General features: G+C 38.5%; 2 protein-coding genes and 1 pseudogene across 9 annotated transcripts in view; 1 reads left to right on the forward strand and 2 right to left on the reverse strand.

Moving 5' to 3' along the window:
* LOC139964335 (uncharacterized) overlaps positions 1-3,506 on the forward strand; it is a 168,920-nt gene extending 165,414 nt beyond the window's left edge. For all 4 annotated transcript variants that reach the window (XM_071965852.1, XM_071965851.1, XM_071965855.1 and 1 more), the window contains one exon: positions 448-3,506. In XM_071965852.1, coding sequence (XP_071821953.1) covers positions 448-451 — 4 coding nt within the window. In that variant the 3' untranslated portion in view covers positions 452-3,506. The remainder of the gene's footprint in view (positions 1-447) is intronic.
* On the reverse strand, positions 517-23,663 carry LOC139964336 (protein zer-1 homolog). Of its 5 annotated transcripts, none has more exons than XM_071965859.1 (14): positions 23,527-23,663; positions 20,120-20,847; positions 18,854-19,030; positions 14,779-14,959; positions 14,074-14,217; positions 13,101-13,159; positions 11,394-11,456; positions 10,066-10,342; positions 8,211-8,301; positions 7,400-7,470; positions 6,015-6,124; positions 5,310-5,498; positions 4,286-4,383; positions 517-3,989 (listed from the first exon to the last, which is right to left on the reverse strand). In XM_071965859.1, exons 2-14 carry the CDS (start codon positions 20,794-20,796, stop codon positions 3,850-3,852), a joined length of 2,277 nt encoding a protein of 758 aa, XP_071821960.1. In that variant the 5' UTR covers positions 20,797-20,847; positions 23,527-23,663; the 3' UTR covers positions 517-3,849. The 5 variants fall into 5 exon arrangements, with proteins under 5 accessions (XP_071821960.1, XP_071821957.1, XP_071821958.1 ...); XM_071965856.1 differs by having other exon boundaries at positions 20,120-20,850; positions 23,519-23,658; XM_071965857.1 differs by having other exon boundaries at positions 20,120-20,850; positions 23,527-23,624.
* On the reverse strand, positions 23,153-23,229 carry LOC139964406 (U2 spliceosomal RNA; annotated as a pseudogene).
* Positions 23,664-24,552: the final 889 nt, after the last annotated feature.

The following is a 24,552-nucleotide window of genomic DNA, read 5'->3' on the forward strand; positions in this document are numbered from 1 at the left end:
GTATCGTTGGTTGCTCATATATCAGTTTGCATCAACAGGAAATCATCAAAATGCAAAGATTGAAACAAAATCAGGGATACCATGCAACAAGATCTTGCAAAACTTTCAAAATATGCATAAAAGCTGTTTGTCAGTGTCTGATACTCTGCAATGTTTATGTAACTATATAGTCCCTTGTTATCGGATAACCATCACAAGTGGAACAGATTACCCGAGGAAATAGAGAGAACAGTATCAGGCCATATCTTCTTAAGACTGTGTTACTTAACATTCATTTTCATATTTTCTTCTTTTTTTAATACTTTTTTTTCAATAAATGCTTTCAGCAAGTTTTGATTAAAGACATCTGCCTATAGTTAAATGTAATCTACCACCAAATCGCATTAACTAAATATGACATGGAAAAATATCATTTTCATGTCTCTCTCTCGCTCTCTCTCTTAACAGGTGATATGAATAAACAGAATGAAAAAAGTAAAAACTGAGGACTAAAATGAAAGACGATAATCCAAAGTGTTTATTGTCAGTGCAATTTTAATCAACTCGTTTACCTTCTCTCGGCTAAAAGTTGTCACCGTGTCTAGATATCATCACCGCAACTAGACACATTACTACTGCCAAACTTGAAGCAGTGTACACTACTGTACAGATGCACGAAACCTTTCTCTCCTATTTCATTCTTTGTAATTTACTTTATCCGTCGAGAACATTGTATACAGACAGACAGACCGACGGACTAACCTTGCGATGTTTACCTATTGGAAAGGTCGTGCAGTAAACTTTTCTAAATTTATTAAAGCTGCACCCTTAACCTTGACTGGGAAGAAGAAGAGTTGAGAAGAAAGCTGAGGGTTCTTTTTTTCTTAACTTGAAATAATAGATTTTAAGGGCCAGAGAAGTTTCCGCACAAAACCAACAACCAACCGTTAAACGGGTGAAAGGTTTTTACGAACTCTGGAACTGCTGACGCCGAGGTACGGCGCAGTTAGAAGCAATTTTATATTTCAGAAGATTAAATTTCCTCTTATTATCATCGGAAGCTGGTACACAATATAAACATTTTCATGTATACAATCTTATGTAAGGGATCCACTAAACTTTATAATAAAAGAGTACATGGTGATATCTGGTTACTGAGATGTTTTACCACCCAAGCACTACATCAAAATGCTTGAGTAAGTTGTCATCATTTAATAACAGAAACCTTAACACCATTTCATCTTTGTCATCGACAGTACGATCAGCTTGTTTATTGGCCGACTTTTACCCAGTTTTAAGTCGTTTTTATGCAGATGATTCATCTGTTATAAATATAGCAACATGCTCATTTTTTGTTTTTCTCTCAAATAACAGGTGTTGTTACATCATAAGAGTATGTATTCAGTTTCATCATCTGTAACTGGATTTTTGGCAGTTCTCACCACCATTCACAAACTTAAAAGATTATTCCCATTAAGATGTATCTTTGTCTCATCAAGTAATGTACTACTACATTTGTCCCTGTAAAGGACACCATTTTCTAATTCATATAACTATTACCGCCTGAGAATTGATGAAACTGTCGGTATTCCTAATTTTTATAATTAAAAACACCTTTTTGAGTAGTTTCAACTCATACCTTTACGGGAGCTGATGCGAGTAGTTTCAATTTGATGAGAGATTGAAATGTTAAACCTGGTGAGACGAAGACAGAAAATAGTATCACACAAGCTTATTTGGTTTCTGTCCCACCAAACCCCCCCCCCTTCCCGTAGGGCGTATCTGTTATTGGTGGTTATACTGCTCATTATCTATTACAAAAGCAACATCGCCTAATACAGCACACAATGGACATGGATTTGTGAGAAGGTAGATTTTATGAAAAATATCCCAAGATAGATACTGGGCACGAAAGTGGTTAAAGTCTCTCTTACCTACTTGTTAACACTTGTACAACATATTTTCGTACCCAAAATGCATTGCGCTACCCATAAGGTAGGGTAGGGTTTCATCATCTTAAATTGTCATTTCTTTAGAACATTCATTCATGGGTTAAAATAGTAAACGGGATTTCATTCAAAGCTTTGATGTACATACATATATATAGGCAAAAAGATTGAACCTTTATCATGCATAATAATAATACTAATAATGATATTAAATAAAAATAATGTTTTGTGTACGATCTGTATGATAATCAAAGATATATCTGCCCAATGGACCAATTACCGTGTTTGTACATAGTTGGGATACCTCATTTAAACGTATTGTGTGAACATAGAAGTGAGCAACATCAACATGTCAGTCAGTCAGTCAGTGGTGTAAAGTTGCTATGCATTGAAATTGTGTGTGTTTTACTTGTAAAAGATGCTGTTGATGCCGCTGTACTTATAGACAGACATTAAAGATATCTTCAGGGTGTTTTATTTCTATTTTTTTCCTTTCTTGTATCTCAAGGCATCAACAGGATGTAGTTACATGGCAGTATTCAGTATTGTCACCAAATATGATAGAGCTCTAGTATCACAAAACATGTTGAATACTATCTGGATCAAACTTCAAGAGTAAGTGGGGGGGAGAGGGGGGGCTTCCATGAGATTCTCATCATCCTCTATAAAGTGATGAGGAAAATAATAATACGGTTACAAAGATATTGATCATTTCTGGGGCAATTCTAGCATATTTGGAGGCAATACTGATGGTCTTTAATAATTTCATTGAAAGTCAAAATTATGCTTAATAATCCATATACATCATAGTTTTACTTCATTTTTTTCTTACTTTATTTTTTTCCGTAATGACAATTGTGGGGCTGGAACTCTTTAATGTTGTTATATAGTTCATTAGGTTTTCAATCATGTTGCATTTAAACAGAAGGTATGTTGTCAAACTTATTGTAGTTGGTTACAGAACAAATACAATGTAAATAGCACTGAGTGTAGTAAACCATTGCACCAGTTAATTTGTAAAACAATTACATAATTATTTTATACAAATGTTTAAAAGTTAACTCATCATTTGTAGTGGAATCGTAAAGCACAGCAGTCAGTAACAACATCTCAGTTTAGCGGCATTAAGTATATCTTTAATTTTTATTTCATTTTTGCAATTCTGTTTTAAAAAGAGATATTTTGACAAGTCAAAGCAGAACTGTCAATGAAAGCAAAAGGCTAACTCTTTTGTTTATTAAAATAAATGAACTTTCAAACTTTGATAGCAGATAAACAACAACAGCATTTAGTTTTACTTTTACCAGAAAGAGAGTAAAATTTGGCAACCACTGACTGTGTGGTGTACATGCTACCAGGAAGAAGAATGTCAAATATATAATAAACCAGAAAGAATATTTTATTTTTGTTTGAAATTCATCTTGCAAGAAGAGTGAAATTACTGGGTAAATAATCTTTTCTATTAAGTTAGTCTTTCACTGCTTGCATGAGAGCCACTCATAGAGATTATTAGTTATTATTATTATTGTACAGATGAAAAGATATCAATATGCAATAGGAAATATAGATGTAAACTTGCGTCTCTTCGTCCTTCTGTCTTCTCTAACAGAGTCCCGTCTCTGAATAAAATACTGAGTACCATTTTCACTCTGTGTGAGTACCATCTTCACTCAGTGTGAGTACCATCTTCACTCTGTGTGAGTACCATCTTAAACTCAGTGTGTGGTGAACCTGTTTTCTCTCGACTGTTGACAGTTATTACTCCTCCTACTACCATGTTCTTTAAAAAGGTACTTCTTGCCCCAAAACTCACCTTTTTACCTCCTATCAACCTACTGCCCACCCCCCCCCCTCCAAACCTAAACCTCAAACGCTCAAACCTAGTTGCCAATTTCCTTCCAACAATCCCAAACTTCACTAACTATTTGACGTGATTCCTGTAGATCCTAATGGCCGTATCTATTAAAGTTTTCACTTTCTCTGGTATTCCTCTCCTCCTGGACAGATTCTCTAATGTTTCCGCTCCATTCTCCTTTTGTAGCAGCTCACAATACTTGTCAGCTAAATTTGGGAGATGAAAGTATTGACACTTAATTAGTATTGCTGGAAAAAGTTCAAGAAGGGCAAAGGTCACTGGAATTAACCTTCAAACTCCCAGCAAGTGTCAATGGGGGGGGCTACCACCCCCTCCCCTCAAAGATAATTTTGCCCACCCTCCTCTTTTCCACTACCCGCTTTCTAAAGGTCTGTCAACAACACTGCTGTTAGAACTCTTTGTAGCAAATTCTTTTAGCTAGCATACCAAAATTTGGAGGCAATACTGATGAAGGTAAAGAACTTGAAAGTGAAATACTTACGAGACACGCTGCATAGATTAGCTATTGCCCAGCTGGCCCATAGGTGGACTTGATAACTGTGGTTTCCATCAAGCAGCCTAAGAATGGGCTGAAAAGACCTGTGAAATATGCAATGTATTTCTTTAGGAGGACTTCACTATGCAAGAATTACTTTACAACCACAAATGTAATAAAACAAAGGGTGGCCTCTGACATGACATCAAAATGGAGGGATACATCCAAAGGGCCAGGTCGAGACCCAGGTATTGTTATGTCACCGGACCCATATTTGAACCCTTCATTTTTTACTATAACATATATATATATATATATTTATATGATGAAAATGAGGAAGAAATTACTGCCAGGAATAACATACCCAAGACTGCCAAGAAAACTCATAAACACATTTGGGAGATTTCATAGGTTTAATGTTCTAATGTCTAAAATATGACATCAGGCCACATTGTGTGCATCAATTGTTTTTCTTTCCCTTCCTTTTACAATTTTTTTATCTTTGGTAATGGGAGATGGGTAGGGATGCACCAGATATCCGGTCCGGCCGGACTATCCGGCCGGATAGTGAGCAATTATCCGGTTCCGGCCGGATAATTTTCAAAATTTCAAATTAATGATTTTCTTTTGTGTAATGAAAAATCCGGTTCCAGCTGGATTTTATCCGGCCGGATTTCATGTACTATCCGGCAAAATCCGGTTCTGGCCGGATCAAAAAATTTGGATCCGGTGCATCCCTAGAGATGGGTTTTTTTTATAAACAGGGTTTATTAAAGCCTGAATCTAACAATATTGAACCTCTTAACATGATTTAATGATGGTAAGGATAACAGGTCTCAGTGGCACAATGACATCACAAATGAATCTCCCAAACTGAGCAAGACAAAGGGGGGGTGTTGATCTTCACAGATATCTCTATCATACCAGCCAAAGATGATGGTTGTGTTGTTAGTGTTCCATTTTAAGAGCAACCTTTTGACCTAGTCCAACTTTTGATGTCAAGGAGATCAAATGTGAGATTATTAGTTACCTGTAATTAATATTCCTTTGCGAATTAATATCCCATGAATCAACTGCAGCCTCTAAATGGAACAGCATGTCTTGTCTTGTAACGCTGCCCCCTATCCAATGTTCGGGCCCGTCGGAGGCGATGTGAGAGAGTGTTCCCGCAGCGTTGTAACTGACCTCTATACCGTCACTCTTGTTCTGCAACAGTTTTCTGTTCACGCAGAGAAAACAATTTCTCCATCAAAAACTGTATTAATATCGATATATTAAAGATGACCTAAACGGATGATCCTCTCAACCCCGAGCAATCTAGCCCTGTGTGTGCACTCATGTCTTGGTAAGGGGGGGTGCCGGGGGGGGTGCCATTACAGTAAAGAGAGACTTCAATTTACAAAGTTTGATTCTTTTCCTAAAAGAGGGAACAGATACTAACGACCAAAACTGTTGCTAATGATCTGTCTGTCCACTGATCAGCCAGACAATTGGCCAAAGAGAAACACAATTCGAAGGAATTCAAAGAGATGAAAAATGAAGCACCTCAATTTCAGCCATTGATTCAATCTTCACTCTACGTAAACTTGTTTAAATAGGTACAACGAAAAAGCCAGTGTGTTATTTAAAAAAAATAGTACAGAGTTTCAGTGCAATTTCTCTGAAAAATATGACATTTTGTCACAGTGTTCATTGTTTTGACTATTTCACGATATTTCTGCTTGTAAATACTCACATGAAGACACCGACGTGTTTTGAGAGCTGTCTCCGCAGTTCGGGTACTTCTGCTACATTTCCTACGAGACCCATCATGTTTCGCAGCAAGTCTGTCTTGTCCGGAAATGCCTGGATTAAAATACAAATATTGTTTTGCATTATGCTTTCTTTGTACTGATAAAGAAGGAATCGAAGTTAAACAAAATCCTCTTACTTTGACTCTAGCAACATGAGAATATCATATCTGTAACACCAATATGATAAAAACTTGAATTAAAAGGAACACTCAGGCATATTTAATAGGAATCAACAAAATAATCAACATTTTCAAAAAAATAAAATATATCACTTTATAAATAACACAACAAATCATGAAAATGAAAATCAAAGGCAACTTCTAACTTGACCTTCAAAAGCTTTCTATCCCCTCTGGATTCTATATTCCAGCCTTGATCTAATTTACAATGACCAACGTGACTACGGCATAAATCTCTCACAGGCCCTGACAACTCCACATACCTCAAGTCTAAATACCTCACTTCTTTTTTTTTAAAGGGTGTGAAGACTCGCGCACAAAGAAACGTCTCATGCCGGTAATCTGATCTAGTTTCGAATGAGGTGTAACAGAAGTGTTAGACACCACCATCGATCCCAGAAAATACACACACAGCTTGCTACCGTCGGTAATTAGACACTAGTGTACATTCAATACATACAGCTACGGTCAACACCCACAACACAGTGTACATAGCAGCATGGTCTAGATAAAAGATAACAAGGTATCACGTTTCATTACTGTCTGCATTTTGTAGCGACAAGAAGAAAACGTCATTTGCAAGCAATGAAAAGTTAACTTTTTCAGAGCGCGGCACGGGGTTTGGGGCGAGTCTTCAATGCCTTTAAGTATTGGTAAGCCAAATCTACTACTATATCAATACAGAGAGTCTAACAAACTTCTCAACTGTACTGTTAGTTGCAGTTTGTTAGATCTCATCTACAGTTTCATTTTACCACATTCCACTTCTCACCAGATTCACTAGACCAAGAGCAGCAGTAGTAACATTTCTGATGTATCTGTGCCTACCCTATTTAGCATATAAGAATTGGGTGGATTTGTTGTCAACTCTAAATGGTATGAGAGGTTGAGTATCAGCTTGCTGCACCCAAGATGAAATACTTTACGGCATTTCAAACGACGTAAATCCCTCGTAAAACATCAATAAAACGTCAATAATTTGGTGGAATTTGGTAAAAGGTTCCTATAGTAAGGACAGTCATGAAACACCACCCCATTTCTGAAAAGTCTGAAAATTGATATTTGCTAGTGAAATACTCTGAGGGAAATAACAAGCTGTCTGAGGAAGTTTCAAGTAGATACTGAAGAAACGGCAAATCGTAACAAACCTGTAAGCTTGAGAGAAACAATTCCATACCATCACCAGACACAAAGATTTTACAGTTGTATGGGGTCTCATCTGGAAACAAAAAAAATTAAAATGCAAGTCATATAAAATGAAACATAGTGCTGTGTATTGAGCATTGTTGAGTGGTCTATGACGGGACAGGACAAACCAAAATGATCCTTGAAGCTTTTCTTAGGGACGACTGTCTACGAATTTTAAAAGTACTTGGTCATACCTCGGTCATACAGGGGGGGGGGGGGGGGATTATAGACAGTTATCTTTTTTAATGCAAACCTTCACCCAACTAAAAATTATTGGGGGAACATTTTCATCACTTCTCTTTACAAATCCTTCTTTAAATCATCTCAACCAAAGTTTCAAGCCAAAACAGTCCTGATGGCTTCACTGTTATTGATTACTATGAGTCTCAGAGTGTAAGCTCTCTGAAACATTAATTGCTGAGGGACCAGTGTGTCTGTGAAGATCCTGTTAGGACCGGAACCGAGGCCCTCCAACTTTTATGAGAATTTATCTTCACAGGTTTTTGTTCGTAGACGATCATGGTTTTTGCCTTCAAAGGAGATCCCAGTAGAATAAAGAGGTCAGGCCGTCTAACTGATAAATTTACCCGACAAAGGCTTTTTGCAGTATGCAAACAGTTTTTTTATTACCAGTTATGTCTCTCTTAGATAATCAAGGTCACAAATTGCTTTCTTCCTCTCTAAATGAATGACTGATAAAAATGGACCTCAATGATATCTCAAACACCGTAATATGATCAACTCCCTAGACTGTTTCAGCTTTTAAAATACCTGTTACATTCCAAAGAGCACTCCAGGCCGTTTCCATGACTTCATCGTAAATTCTCTTCTCCAGCCCAGTCTTAATCAGCTGTAACATGCACTTGAAAAGCAAAAGAAAAGACAGATATCTTTCAATCATGATGTAGAACCTAAGGAATTTAAGATAAGACCCAAGGTTCATCATTAAATGTAGGAAATATTTCCATTAATGAATATGGGTGAGATAGAAAGGTCAAAGGTTAAAGGTCCTGCATATGGGGTGATGTTTTCAAGGTCCTATCATGAGAACAAAGGACAAACCAAACTTGACAATTAAATAATACTAAGAAGATAAGCTCATGTGGGCATCAAATAGAAACAACCAGAAAGCCAGACGGCATTGTGATTCCTTGCCTCTAAATATGGCACCACCTGATTAATAGAGCAACTGAGTTGGGTATTTAACTTTCGCTTTGACCACTGACCGCCTCAATTAACCATTGACCTTTGCAGAAACAAAAGGGTTGCTGCACTCAATAAGGTGGATCCACGTAAATTGAAGCTCCTCATTTTGAGTTTGAGAGCGTACAAGGTTTTCAGACTTTGGCCTCTGTTGACCTAATTTGACCTTTGAACTCTGCAGAAAACAATGGATTTCTTCTACTCAATAAGGTGCATCAACAAATCAAGTATGGAGTAAATCCAAGACTTCCTGTTTAAGTTAGAGAGTTTATAAGGTTTCCAGACTTTCACTTCTGCTGACCTCTAATGACCCTTAAACTCTGCAGAAAAAGGATAGGGTTCTTCTAATTAATAATGTGGATCCATGCAAAACATATGGAGTTCATCCAACCTCTACTTTGAGAGTTAACATGTTTTTGCAAGGTTTTGGTACATTGACCTATGTTGACCTTGAACCTCCAAAGAATGCCATGAGTGTCTTTTATGGTGCATCCACATACTAAATATGAAGTTCATCCACCTTACATTTTGAGTTATCGTTCTTACAATGTTTCCAGACTTTGACCTCTGTTGACCTTTGATGACCTTGACAGAAACAATGAGGTTCTTCTACTCAATGAGGTACAACTACTTACCAAATATGAAGTTCACCCACTATATGGTTTGAGTTATAATGCTTAAAAGCCCAGGCAACACAAACACACACATATGCCATTACCATTGCTTAGATTCCTTGCCTCTGGCAAGGAGTAACAAATTTGAGGAATTTTCTCTTTGACTAATCTAACACGACATGTTTATGTCAAAGTTGTGTTATTAGCCTAGCCTTAGGCTAGCACCAGGTTTTCCATTGGGGGAAATATTACTAGCCTAAGTATGTTTTGGGTTTGTCAGTTTCCACCTCTTAACATCAATGCAAGCAAGTAACAGGAAACACCGACTTGTTTTAGCACAAGGGGACACTGACGTTCATTTCTGTTAAGGAGATTTCCATCAATTTTAAAGCAATTGGTTGAGTTTCATTTCTAAAGTCGGAGAATAATTTATCTTTCATAACATTTTTGCTATACAAGATAAATGGGTCAAACTGATACAGAAGTGCAAAGACATACCAGGGTTCATTGTACACAAACCTTTACTTTCTCATTAATCTTATCTGCCAATAAAATGTAACAGCCTCGACAAAGAACAGAGTATCGATACCAGATTTTAAAGTATACAAAGGTTTTCTCGATGTTTCACATAACTCTTGGGACACGATGCAAGCAACAGCCTAACAATCTATTCTCTTGCTAACCATATTTATGCTTCAATTTTTTTTTGTGCCCTTGTCTGTCTATTAAAGGTATCCAAGAACCGTATCCCGATATTCTGGCAAATTCCCCGCCGTACGCAGCTAGGGATGGAGACGGATTCAACTCACCTCCACGAGCCCAAGTTTGCCAACTAGCAGCTTCTTGTCGCCTTCCACGTGACAGACGATCGAATTGCACATGTAAACATAAATCCGTGGTAAAAGTCCTTCTGAGTCCTTTAACTTTAAGACGCTTAAGAAATTTTTAACGACTCGTTCAAACTCAAAGCAGAAATCTCCCGGTATGTCAAAGTTCAACAGCGCTAACCCACAGTTACGAAGTAACGTCACATTCTTAAGGTGTCGGCACTTCTCGATGGCATCTAGAAGGGCTGTGATTATTAGCCTACGAAGAAGAAAAAGAGGACGTGGGGGTATATATTATTATCGTTACGTCTCGAAGCAAAAATAATTCTCCAAATAAAACAAGAGAGTGGCTTAGAATTAGACCTGGTGAACTCCTACAGGAACTGTTGATGGTGAAATTGCTGTAGCGTTATTGTTATGAAAGCAACTCTTTTAGGTTGGTCGGGTTTTCTTCCAAATCTATCCAGTTTTCACTTAAATTCAGATTACAATTGATTGAAATGAAGACGCTGTTAAACGAGTAATTATAGAATTTGTTTCGGTCCTCCACTATTTCATTTCCCAGGCACTTTCTCACAGCAGTATCAAATACATTTACAAGCAAAACTGATATATTTCAATAAGTTTTACCCTTACAATAAGGGTTTGAATTGAAACTTGACTTTATCAAGCTAATGAGCTACATTTTGATGGAATTTCAGTATCAAAGAAAATTTTTTTTCTCTTTTTATCAAATCTCAATAAAAATTGTTCTTTCAATTGTTCCCATAGACAAAAAAAAAAAAAAAAACACTTATTGCCCCCTACATTGTTTTCTTGACAATTTTGCCTCATGAAATATAAACAAAAAAATGTATGGATATAGGACAAAAGTTTAAGCAAGCGTAGGTGCCTCCCTCTTCCAGCCCCGTCTTGGCCTCCCCCCTGCCTCACTGCCCGTCATCCAGGGCAATTGGATAAAAACAGGTCTTTAGTTTAGCAGCTATTGTGCAGATGGTAAATTAACACGATTTCCAGAAACAAATTATACTTCCCTCCTGCAAACCTACTGCTCAAGTCCTAGAATAAGGAATATTTGGATGGATCTATCAAATAATCTACAAGCACTTCAAGAACCTCTGTCATGTTCTGTTACCGACTACTCTCCGCAGAAAAGTATTACATTGTGAAATATCTTCCACCTCAGAGAAGACCTCTCAACCATAACGTCCCTTAACTTCCTTCCTATGAGGACAACAACTGTAAATAAGCATGTAAATAAGCCTTGTAAATAAGCCTGTAAATAAGCCTTGCCATGTTTACAAACTTACTGCTTTGTCTGGTCTGTGAAATGCATTCTATAGTTATTTCTTGAAAGATGAAACAAGGACGCACTGTGAAAGGAGAAAAAGACAAATGGAAGTAGTAAGGAACACACCCGTGCATGTCGACAACATGAACAGATGTCTACTACATCCTTAGATCGAATTAAATGCAATGTGCGTACTGTTGCTGTACACCAATAAGTGGCCTGCAGGCCAAATCCAACCCATGACAGATTTCATCTCTGCACACACGAAAAACAAAATAGAGTAACAGACTCCTTAAGGTCTCAAGGTTGAACAAACTACCAGCGTTCCTGCACATTTCACAATATCTATGTACTGTACAGTGAGATTTGATTCTGGCACTTTGCTCCAAAGTTCCTCTTTGGTCCACATAAAAAAGTAACTGAGAACCCCTGATTTAGACTAACATAGAAACAAGAAAATTGGCCCCCCAACATAAACTTTTGTGGGACTCTACAGTTTCTGCATTGGTTTAAACCACTGACAACCAGCTCAACTTTTGTGGAACTCTACTGTTTCTGCATTGGTTTAATCCATCTACAACCAGCTCAACTTTTTGTGGAACTCTACAGTTTCTGCAATGGTTTAAACCACTGACAACCAGCTAAACTTTTGTTCAACTCTACAGTTTCTGCATTGGTTTAAAACCATTGACAACCAGCTCAACTGTTGTCCAACTCTACAGTTTCTGCATTGGTTTAATCCATTTACAACCAGCTAAACTTTTGTCCAACTCTACAGTTTCTGCATTGGTTTAAACCACTGACAACCAGCTCAGCTAGGAGCACTAGTCAAATGGCTGTGCACATGTCTTTCTCTCTTAGATACAAAGCAATCCACATTCGTGTGATTATTGCCCAGCCTGCATGGTCAACATGACACATGCTTTCAAAGGCTAAAGGAAGTCTAAAACTTCCAAATTAGAAAATACAAAGCTAGTGAAAATTTCAAGTCATTTGACATGATGATATCATTCATTGTCACTGTTGCCCAGAAATATTTATAGAACTTTAAGTGCCATTTTGTTTTTCAAACAATAAACAAAATAATTTATTGTGGTTCCCACACTTTTTAACATGAAATTCCAGACTTTTTCCAGACTAATTCAAGACAACACATGTTTTACAGTTTATTATGAAGCTGAAACACTAATGAGGAACTAATGTTGGTTAATGCTGTTTTTAAGTTCATGTCACCCTTCTAAAAAACCTTGCTCATGTAAATCTTATCACAGTGCACTAGTAGGTCTAGACCTAGCTGTAATAGCCAGCATATGATCTTAATGTTAGGATAGAACCGATGACTTTGCTAAATTGCATGAAGGCTAGCTAGACAGAAAAAAAGATCAAATCACAGGAGAGTAGAGTATACATCCAAAATTAACTGCGCCAGACAAAATATGCCCCCCCCCCCCAAAAAAAAGGGGGTTTTGTGAGAAAAAGAGGCATTCAAATGAAAACTTTTCATTGCTTCTCCAGACTTTGACATGCAAAACCTAACACAAACATATTTTTTCCCAACTTTTCCTTTTTTTTCAGACAGCGTGGGAACCATCATTTACGTTACCTTTGTATGCTGTGTTAGTAACACTGAGAACAGGCACAATTGTTCAAGCTCTACCTGTGAGTTTCACTTAAAATTCTGTTTACACCTAGAATTTTACACAAATATATGAAAAATTAATATTACCTGCCAGGAATTTGAATTTTTCCATCTCCTGGATAGGTATTCATAATAGATGTAATTGCCTGGTGGAAATGAAGGAAATATGTGTGAGTTTCTTTATTCTGCTACCATTCACTTATTTTTATTTCTTTTATCTTGAAAGGAAAAGAAGGGGGGGGGAGAATGTGGGTGGGGTTCTAAAATATGTACCAAATACTACATTATACCATAATTCATACATTGTACTTAAAACCATCCTGAGCATTCCACTATAAACATGCACAAACCAATGCCTGTCGTGACGGTCTACATTATCCCTTGTCAGTTAAGACTGGTTCTCTACAATCACATTGTTAATATGATGAGGCACAGGAAGTATCCCTTTCATACAGAATAATTAAACTATAAGTTTTTGTTTGTAAATAAGTCAGCGGACACAGGAATGTTTTATAAACAAACGCATTTGACCTTTGACCTACCACTAACAATGTGTTATTGGTGTGAGCACTACCCTCCATATGTAATGTACAGGACATGTGTGCAGGGACACATGCTCTTGGCATTACACGTGTCGGTAGAAATCAACACTAAAAGTTGTATTATACATTGAAAAATGACTTACCCAGAATTCATTACTAGAATGACTTATATGTATGAATCCATGCCCTTTGTCGAGCGTAACCAGTATTATATACAAAAAATAGTCCCAATATTTTGCCATTTTAATAGTAAAGGTTGCATTTTACCAGGCGGTTTTATACCACTATGCTCAGTAAACGATACCTGAGCATGTGTCCGTTGACTCGACTATAAACCAAAACTTCTAATTTGCTCGTTCTTTGCAAAAAGTGCCATTTCATGATGGTGCATGAGAACCTAGTCAACACTGAAGAGACCATGTAAGCCATCATGATATGAATTGGGTTGTGCATGTTTATAATGTAATTTACATTGTAAAACAGCTCTAAAGGAACAAATTGATAGGAAAGCTACTGACCTCAACACAGGCTACGACCTGTTTACAGTCCACGGCTCTGATAGTGTCAAAGAAAGCATTCATAGAGACCAATGCAAACTGCTTCCTTTCCCTGTACATTTGAAGTGCTGTTAATATGTTGGTTTCGCAAGAAAGGTTTGCCACCTATGAGGAAATCAATACAACATATCTTGGATGGATGAACATTTACAGGTAAAACGTAGTCCACCCCCACACCCCCAACAATTTCAGTCTTAGAAAACCCTCGCTTTGTCTCCAAAAATAAAATTACTGCAAGTGGGGTAACACAAGCTGATATACAGGAGAAATACTATTGCCACAGATCCAAGACCATTCACCATGACCATTAATCCATGTACACAGCATGGAGGCTACAATAATAATGTCCCTTTCCAATCCCTCCCCCTCCCCCGCCCCCTCCCCAAATATGATACTAGGGATAATAAGTTATGAAATTTAAAGACATTTTCTGTAAACACCGTTGGACTATTAACAAGTACTTCACACAATTTAAGAAATTTACAGTTAACAATGATAACTTCAAAATGATAACTACCCTGCCCTCCCCCCACCAATTTAAAAAAAGCACTCCCTAGACCTTCACAGTGTCCACCTGCTCCCCCCCCCCTCTCCAACTAACCTCACAATTAAGCCATTTTGTCTTTTACCAATCTTGTCAATTAAATTAATGTATCTCAGATTTACCTTTGAGGCTGGCAATGTATCCACGACTTCATCGTCGATATGAAGCAAACCCAGAAATTTGAATGTTCTTCGACAATTTGATAAAAACTTAGATATGGAAAAGGTCTCCTCTCTGTAAGTCACCATCTCGTCTTCGTACACATAACCACCGCCTTCCTCTATGAAATCAGCATCGATAGGCCTGAATTGAGAGGAGGAGGAAGACAGATAAACATCTATTTAAACCAAATAATTATATCTACTAGATTCACTCACTTGTCCTTTAATTGTTACACTGATAAGCCCATGGTTAGGATGAAGTACCTGGCCTGGCACAAAGAAAGAGCTAATGGTAACAACAAGAACATACAGTAAGTGGTGTTGATTAGTGTTCAACCGATTATGCATAACAGAAAATACCGATTACCGATTATTTTTTTCATAATCGTACCGATTCCGATTATTTGAAAATGAGAAAATATCCCATCTATACGAAATCGGCAATAAAGTTTGACAGAAACAATTATTGTTGTGATTTTCCCGTTTCCTTTTGCTTCGTTGTTATACAATGCTCTAAGGTGTCATTTTGTATGAACCAAATTACCTCTGGAGTTTTTCAGAAAGAAAAAAAAAGTTTTTTTTTTTTTTTAAATTTCCAAAATACGGAAATATGACATCCTACCTAGTCAGCACTGTGCTAAGCGAATGGCCTAACCACCTCGACGGGAATGTCACCTGTATAAAATATAACATTCCCTCTATAAGACATATCACTTACAGTACCTTCCAAACAAATGCCGATTTCCAGCAAATTGAATATTGTAAACTAAGCTACGCATTTTTTTTTTTTTTTTGCAAACCGATGGTTAGGCTACATTTCCCATTGACTTAGTGTGGTTGTTAGGCTAACATGTGGTCGAAGATTGCAGTTTCCGTGGATATTTTTATTTTTTATTTGCGACACAACTAGAGCGAATAAACAGATGGCAAGGTTAGATTTCCATGCAGTTGACTTAGTGTGAAGTAAGGCTACCATGTGGTCGGAGATTTGTGAGGATTTTAGGCTATTTTCGCTGGTACTGAAATTGCTTCGTGCAGGCCGTAATTTGCCACGGTAACTTCCCGGTGATTGTGCGCGACCCTCTCGCACTGCTTCAAATTTGATGCGGGATGTGAAAACTGTTTGCGCGATTCGCGCTGCAACTGCAATTCCTAGCTAAAGCAAACGCATGTCACAATTAATTTTACACAGACACCTGATATAACGAGGCCGATTTTCTTATATATTTTTTTCTTTTTTGCACTCGTAATTGTGCTTTAGGAGGGCTTTTAGCACTTGCGAGGGCGAATCGCCCGTCGCCTCGCTGATTTCCGACCCTGTCCAGCACATTCGTTAATTCGCGAAATTGGTACTGCTGCTATGCTTACTGTGCCAAGAAATATGAAGTCACTAACCACGAGGGAAGCAAAATCGGCGACCCTGGCAGCCTAATTTGATGAAAGAATACACTGTGAAAGACGTATAGAGGGTGTCTTATTTTAATATTTCGTAGTAAAAGAACAAACCTAATACATCAGTTGATATTTTCAACTCCCATATGTTTTTGAATAATGATATTTTCACCTTCCATATGTTTTTGAATAATCGGTATGACATAACTGGTATTCCACTTAATTTTTACCGATTCCGATTATGTTCCGATTATGCAATATTCGTTCCGATTCCGATCAGGTTAATCGTTTGAACACTAGTGTTGATGCTTGCTATATATCCATAACCCTTCTAACTAGACAATAAACAGTCCACACGGCCAAAGAATGAAAGCAAAACAGTGCAACAGTATATATGTGTATGGCAGTATATGTGCTTCTTCACTCGTGTAGATGAAGGGGAGGGGGGGTGGGGACAGGCGCGTAGCCAGGAATTTGCCAAGGGAGGGGCGAAACTGTAGATTCGGCATTGCAAACTATCTAAGCGTAGCGCCACCATGATTGGCGCGAAGCGTACAAGAAAATTTTGGCTGTAAATGCCTCCCAGATGACCGGAAATGGCACTTCCCATGCCTTGTTAGTTGTATCTTAGCATTTTCTCTTTTGAAAATACTAGCGATATCATAAAAACCTTAAAAATTTTTGTAAAAAATATGCTCAAGGGGGGGGCGGCTGCCCCCTTCGCCCCCCCTTGGCTACGCGCCTGGGTGGGGATGGATGGTAGTGTAGGGCAGGCGCGGCGGAACGGAAAAATTATTGGGGGGGCTAATGTGTGGAGACTATCTAAGCGGAGCGCCACCATCGGTTGGCGCGGAGCGTACAAGAAAATTTTGGGTTTTTTCAAAGCCCTAGATGGCCGGAAACGGCACTTCCCGAGTGTTTTATGCTGCGAATACCTAGCCCTAAAATATGGGTCTCAAGCCTGCAATTTCTCAGATTGCACGTAAAAAAGTCTGTAAAAACATTTTAATTTGTATATTCGATGGTGTTTTAAGAGAGTAGCTATTACTCGCAGTGTACTCGCAAAGACGTTTTTGAGTGTAGTAAGGGCAGTGGCGGAGCTAGGGGTATTGGTCAGGGGGCAGGAATGGTCTGTAGGGGCGCTTTCGACACTATCTAAGCGGAGCGCCACCACAGGTTGGCGAGGAGCGTACAGAAAATTTTTGAGTAAAGATACTCCCTAGATTGCAGGAAATGACCCTTTCCGGGCCTTGTTAATTTGCAGATAAACGGAGAATAAATAGGTTTCGTCGCCATTTTGTCCGAAAATTACACCAACAGAATATGACAAATGTCAATAGGTATATGAGAGCGCAATAAAATAGTCAATAATCGCGAATAAGTGAAAAGTAGTGAAAAGCTGAAAAGGGCGCCAGCAGTCCATTTGAGTCCGTCAGGGGGGGGGGGGGCGCATCCGCCCCCTGACTGTATATATGGACGCTCCGCCATTACGTAAGGGGATGTTGGACAACTGGCTGAAATGAGGCAAGTCACTGTGGCCTAAGACGAAGTTGTGTTACGCTTACCGGTACTCACACTCACTGCTTCCACTTTTCACAGGGCGTGAAGACGCGGTTGGGGTGACAATGTGGTCTATAGCCAGGGGACGGGCCGAGGGTCCCCCAGCAATTACTTAAATTATCACACCTATATAGTGTACGTGTGCATCGGACAGATCGACAAGTATGCATTGAAAAATGGGCAGATGCACGTTTCGGAGCCTTGGTAAATATTGGGGGGGCTTATCATGCATTTGCCCCCTCAACTTTTTCATTGGGGGGGCTGAGCCCCCCCAAGCCCCCCCGGTTCCGCCGCCACTGGTGTAGGGCAACCTTTAATAGCTCTATCTGTTGATGTACTCTTCTAGTAGCGCTATATTCCCTGATATAATCGTTGGCTCTGCAATGTATTTTAGTGATGTTCAAGTTTTAATTTTGAAACTGTTCACCAAACTCATTTTCATAAAGTATCATATTGCATTTGAAAGCAACAAGAATGAAAGCAAGCCAGCTACTTCCTCATTTCACCCGCTGTTTTGTTTCTCTTTCGTCTTCTCTTTTAGACTGAAACAATCATATGAAGATCAACAAAGTTATTCTGATTCAGTTCCTCTCTCAATTCCCCCCCCCCCCCTCTCCCCGACATTAACATTAGTTACAATGCAGGCTACAGCCTCTAAGAAACAATTTCAGGGTATAATCACATAACTTGATCAATGTAAAAGAGTGTTTCACACACATTATTGAAATCTGTTAAAGTATAAAAAGCATTCTTTAGCTTGAATTCTTGCTTAAAATGCTGCATTTTGATGAGAAAGTAATCAACCAAAACGATCTGTCCAACTGTGAAATAACAGTAGAAAGTAGATGTCCATCCAGCCAGCCAGAGGTGTGAGCAATAGGCCATTTTGTTTTCGAGATAACCTGATGATGAATTTACTGATTCTCATTTGGTCACAAATGATGCTTGTCTCGTCAGAGGCGACAAATAATGTTCCAAATGCAGCATGTTGGATCACTGAACAAGTATGTATGCCCTTCTCCGGTATGATTAACATTTAAATTGCATAAAATTTTGTCATTTAATAAAATTTTTAAACAATTACCCAAAGTATGGAACATTCTTTGTTAATTCTGCCTTCTTCTCTTCATCTGAAGTGTCCAAGCTATTTCCTGACAAATCTAAATATTTCAGCTTTGGTAGATTATGTATTAATAACCTCAGCATATTAGGCGTTAACTGAAATGCATACGAACTCTCAGCAACAGATATGTCAAGATGTCTACGAGAAGAGAGAAAAGAAAGAGAAAAGACAAAATTTGCGGTCAGCACTATTGATCAAAACCTATTTCAAATATTTAGTGATTTGAAACTGTGCATGATCCAGGTGTCCTTTATAATATTAACAGATGGTCACTAGAAAGCAAGACTTTAACCCATGCCACCAGTCCTGTGGTACACTTGATGGCCTGGCCACTGAGGGGACAGAATAACCAATATATGATTTGAGAAATGTAAGAAAGAATCAGTACCGACTTAAAACAGTTCTGTTGGGAAAGGTTAGTCATCTGTTTGAGAATCTGCTAGAATGAAACCACTGTTTTACATACAGGTAAATCTTAACCAGAGAATCATCAGCCACACTGCAAATTTGACACCGATCCTGCAAATTTGGCTTCCTTTTTTCTGATTCCTGGCTGGCCCTGTTAGCAAGCGACTAGTGCTTCCATGTGACTTGAAAACTTTCCCAGCAGTTCACATATTCATGTCAAACTGGTCAAAATTCTGAAAACCGGCTGTTTTGCACACTTACTACAATCTTGTCAAAATGCTGAAAATTGCAGTTTTGTTTACTTGGCACCAAGTACTAACTGTGTAAAATGGTAACATTCATGTTTTTCACGATTTGTCCTAATGGTAGTGCAGCTGTGCAAAACGGTAACTTACAATTTGTTGACCGTTTGTAAACTTAATGAAACCTGTCATTTGAAATGGAAATTGTCACATTTTTGGCCTTTTGTCAAGATGGTAGCAAGTGTGAAACAGCAATTTTTTTCGGAATTCATCCAATCACGACAAAATAGTAATTTTCAGAGTTTTGGGCCTTTTGTCAAGATGGAAGCAAGTGTATGTTCAGCAATTTTTCCAAATTTTTCCGATCACGTCCGAACGGTAATTTTCAGATTATTGACGTTTGCGATGTAGGTCATAAAGGTGCATGTCCATTCTAGGCTTCCATATAAACGTGTGAAGCAGTCACACAGGATAAGTATATCTTTAGCTTTTTGGGGGCATTGTATATCACAGAAATGTCTATCACGTAGACCAACGAGATGGTTTGATTTATACCTCAGGCTTGAAAGATACATACCTTAATGTTTTGACTTTATAGATGCTTTGCAAACTGGACTCTAATATGATACAGTTATGGAGGACCAGAGTCGTCAGTCTGGGTTGAAGCGGCTCGAGAAATTTCATGTCGCCGTTCTTTACCACTCCCGATACGTCGAGTGCTAACAGTTTGGGAAGTTGCATTAGGAGTAAGTAGAGGTGCACACTACTTAGCTCTGTGTAGCTTATATCCAGCTTTGTCAGGTGCGGTAGGTGAAATTTCATGATGTAGTCATAATTCTGCAAGACTTTGGGGCATTTGCTCAGGTTCAGAGCTTGCAAAGATTTCATTTTAATGACGTCCGGTAGACATCTATGAGTGAGTCCTTGACAACTTTGGAGGTCAAGATCAAGTGGGCTCTGATTCGTCAACGTCATAATGGAGATGTCGGTAATCTTGGAGTAGCTCAAGTTGATCCTCTTGAGGTTGGCTTTCCTGGGATCACAGAATAAGCAGACGGCGTTATCGTGGAGCAAGTCTTTATGCGCCCAGCTGTTGAGAAGCCGGTCACAGATAATCCACGGAAGTTTAACATGGTCCCAGAGTCTACGAGGGGTACCCCTTCGGTCTGTTTCACATATTAACTCCCAATTACATGAGACAACTTCAAAAGCGATCTCCCAGAGGTTCGCTGGATGGTGATTACCCGTCATCATGATATTAATACTTTAGCCGTCTTCATGCTTCAAACAGTCCAATTACATTACCTGCTGCAAAGACAACAAACAAGCAATCAAATTGACTAACATGAAACACATATTGATTTGATGAAAAATAATTAAATTGTTCCATGGTGTAGTAGAACTAGCCTATCAGTTTGTCTTTGTAATGTGTAGAACAATAGTCTGTTATCTCACTAAACCTAAACCAGGAGTTGAACAAATAGCCAGGATGGACGTCCTTGGTGACTCGAAAATTTGCTTTTAAGGAAAATGATTAAACTTAGAAACTAATTGCCTTCACAAAGAGAAATCTGTAGCCTAATAAGTACTGTGGTGAACTTCTCTAGGTCCTCGTCTCCTCCGCATCTAGTACTAAAAACATGCGATTTTGAAAAATCGTTTTGGGGCATCTTGTTACAAAACTTACCCGCTGAAGGGATTTAACATGCTACAGTATTTGACTAGGAAAAACCCTAGGCCTTACTTTGCCTAGACAAATTCAACTTTCAAAACCACTTTTTCAAGCTGTTTGGCAACAATCAGGTTATCATTTAGGGTAAATAGTTGGCATCATTCTGTGGTAAGTTATTCTCCAGCTAACCACAGAATTATTTCCTAATTGGCACTCAATCGCAACAATTTGTTGACATAATTTGAAAATGTTTAGATTTTGTCTAACTTGCAGCATTTCTACAGAATCTGGAGATTGATAAGGAAGTGAGTATGGAGAGTATGCAGTACTTTTATCACTGCTTCTTTTTCTATATTAATGAAGTCATGGAGTCCCAGTGCTGATGGGTTACACAGTTAGGCTTCCTGACTGATCTCTTTGAAGTCCGTTCCAACAGCACTACATTTTGGACTAGTACAGTCGCAAAGCATTCCTTATTCTTCTCTTTCTCTAACTGGACTCAGTGGACAGAATGGAAATTATTTTACAACAAGTTGCACTCGGAGTTGAGGTGGTGAATGCCTCTTTTCATACTTTTTGGCTGGATTCGGAAGTTTTTTTTCTCTTTTGCTGCATTCAAAGTAACAGTGATAAATTATCTATATTTTCCTTAGGCTTTGTTGGATTTGGATGGAGAATGTTATTTAATGCATGTGTTGTAGGCTACTTCATACTTCTGGCGATGACACATAGGTTAATGCAAACATTGACAGTCTTCTCCAAGTCTCAGTGATGAATGTTTCTTATCTTCCTTTTTGGCTGGAATCTGAGTAGCAGTGGGAAGAATGTTTTCATACTGGAGTCAGAGTTGCAGTGGAGAAGTTACACAACTTGACTGCGACATTACTGCGATATTCTACATATGCCTAGACCTTATTATAGGATGATATGACTACTGTAAGGTTACCTGGCAATGCTTAGCAAAAAATATATCTTTGATAGGTCAAAAATAATACTGATTTCTTTCATTTCGCTCTGTGGTATAGTTTTGTCCTTCAGCAATGTGACTTCACCGTTACTTTGATCTGCCAGAATGAGATTTATACTCGAGTCAACACAGCGAAGCAAGGAAACATTTCCTTAAAGGGTGTGAAGACTCGTGCAAAAAGAAACGTCTAATGCCAGTAATCTGACCTAGTTTCGAATGAGGTGTAACAGAATCCCAGAATATACACACACAGTCAGTACATGCAGCTGCGGTCAATACCTACAGCACAGTGTATGAACGATACAGCGATGGACATCTCAGGTCCAGCTAAAGATAACAAGGTATCACGTTTCATTACTGTCTGCATTTTGTAGCGACACGAACAAAACGTCACTTGCAAGCAACAGTAAGTTAACTTTTTCAGATGGCCGCACGCGGTTTGGGGCGAGTCTTCAATGCCTTTAACTTTGTGCATGGAATTTTATGGAATCGAGTCAGTAAATGAGTGACATAATTGTCCAAGAAGGGCTTAGGCTTCAGAACAAAACTGATGCTTCCTTCCTTCAGTGCAAATTTTAACTGATTTCTTGCACCAATTTCATGGAAGCTGTGTACTTAAAGCTGGATTCAAAAAGGGAACGTGAAGTAACAATACAACACTTACCACTAGTATATATGATCAAGCAGACAATCACATTTAAGATTAATTGGAGAGCAATTGCAGAATAACTGGCAACTCACACACTCGGGGCTGTTTGAGGACAATACATTGTTTATTATCGGGACTTCCGGTCATAATATGTGTCATTCGAGAGTTGCGGGGTTCTTGCAATTAAGCATAGGGCCTACCTGTTATTACAGTTACTTTTTAAGAAAATGTCGCTGAGGAAAGAACATGGGCGCGAAAACCAAACTTCCGAACGACTGCTCCGCTCTCAACCCCAGTCCCCTTGCATCGGGACTGTGTGATCGTCGGGTGTGCATCACCATTCCCCTCGAAAGGGAACAGATACTACACATGATCTTAGCCAAAAGGCCGAGAAGCGACCTGTTATTACAGTTAGGCCTTGGTGTTACTGTAACGACTAATAACTTAAAAGTTAAATTTCGTTCATAGGTCCAGCGTAAGCCTAACGTGAGTTTGCAAAAGGGATGGTTATGCTTAGGCCTAACGGTAGGCTGACCATAGGCCTAAGGAACAGTAATCATTTTAAGTTAACTAGGCCTAATGCCACTTCCTTTAGTTTAGAAGAAGCCCATATTGTCTAAAAAGAAAATTGTTATTACAGAAATTAGTTTACTTATGTTTCAAAACTACTTGGTTCTGTGCTGCTCACCTACTCACCGCTTGAGTTGCATACGACAAAAGTCAGTTCAGCCTATAACGATAACGTAACAATTGCTAAGTTCGCCCGCGAGTCAATTGTGCACACGTACTGTATATGTAATTTAAGCGAGCTAGCCAATGTTTACGTAATTTCGCAAGACAGATTGAGACATCGCTGTACTTCCCCCCGTCAAATATTTACTCACAGAGACATGGCAAGCCAAATGCTCAGTACGATAGGCCTTTACCATATGGGATATCAAACGAGAAAGCTGTTTTATCACCGATAAACAGTGATTTTCGACCATTGAACCAGGATTATCAATTAAACATTGCATACCTACCAATAAAACAGGTTTATCGGTAGAAAATCATGGTTTTACTACATATCTGGGTATTTCAGTAGAAAATCCTGATTTAATTGGTGATAAAATTGGATTAGCAAACAAACCAAAAGGCCAGCAGGACTTAATGATTCCTCCTTGCCTTATAAGTTTATATATGGAAACACCGGATTGACAGAGCAACTGAGGAAAGTGTGTCCTGAAGTCACATACCAGAACATCAGAAAAGAGTTCCAGATAACTTGACCCATTGCAAAAGTACTACCTGTCTGAAAGTTGATGACACATAACAGTCATTAGTGGAAGTGGAAAACCCTCTCAGCCACTTTAAACAGCAAAGGTCAAATCCTGTGACAGTGACATAGGAAAGCCATTCATCAAAGAAATGGTTTGAATTTGAGAGTATACATGGTATTCAGACTGACCTCTGTTGACCTCAATTGACATTCCACTGCAACAAAATTATGAATTTCTTCTACTCAATATGGTGCATCCAGATACCAAATATAAAGTTCATCCAATCTACATTTTTGAGTTGTCATATATACAAGGTTTACAGACTTGACCTCAAATGACCTTTAAACTCTGCAGGAAACGGTAGGGTTCCTCTACTCTATGAGGTACATCCACATACCAAATATGAAGTTCACCCACCATAGTTTTTTAGTTATTGATGTTAAAAGACTGCATTAAACAAACA

Source organism: Apostichopus japonicus, chromosome 22 (genome assembly GCF_037975245.1).
Source record: "Apostichopus japonicus isolate 1M-3 chromosome 22, ASM3797524v1, whole genome shotgun sequence".
NCBI lineage: Eukaryota > Metazoa > Echinodermata > Holothuroidea > Aspidochirotida > Stichopodidae > Apostichopus > Apostichopus japonicus.

Coding starts and splice junctions, on each gene's coding strand:
- LOC139964336 (XM_071965859.1), bottom strand. CDS start 20,796: ATGATGACGGGTAATCACCATCCAGCGAACCTCTGGGAGATCGCTTTT. Junction 19,031..20,119: donor TATAAAGTCAAAACATTAAG/GTATGTATCTTT, acceptor CTCTTCTCGTAG/ACATCTTGACATATCTGTTG. Junction 10,343..11,393: donor TTCACAGACCAGACAAAGCA/GTAAGTTTGTAA, acceptor TCTTCTTCGTAG/GCTAATAATCACAGCCCTTC.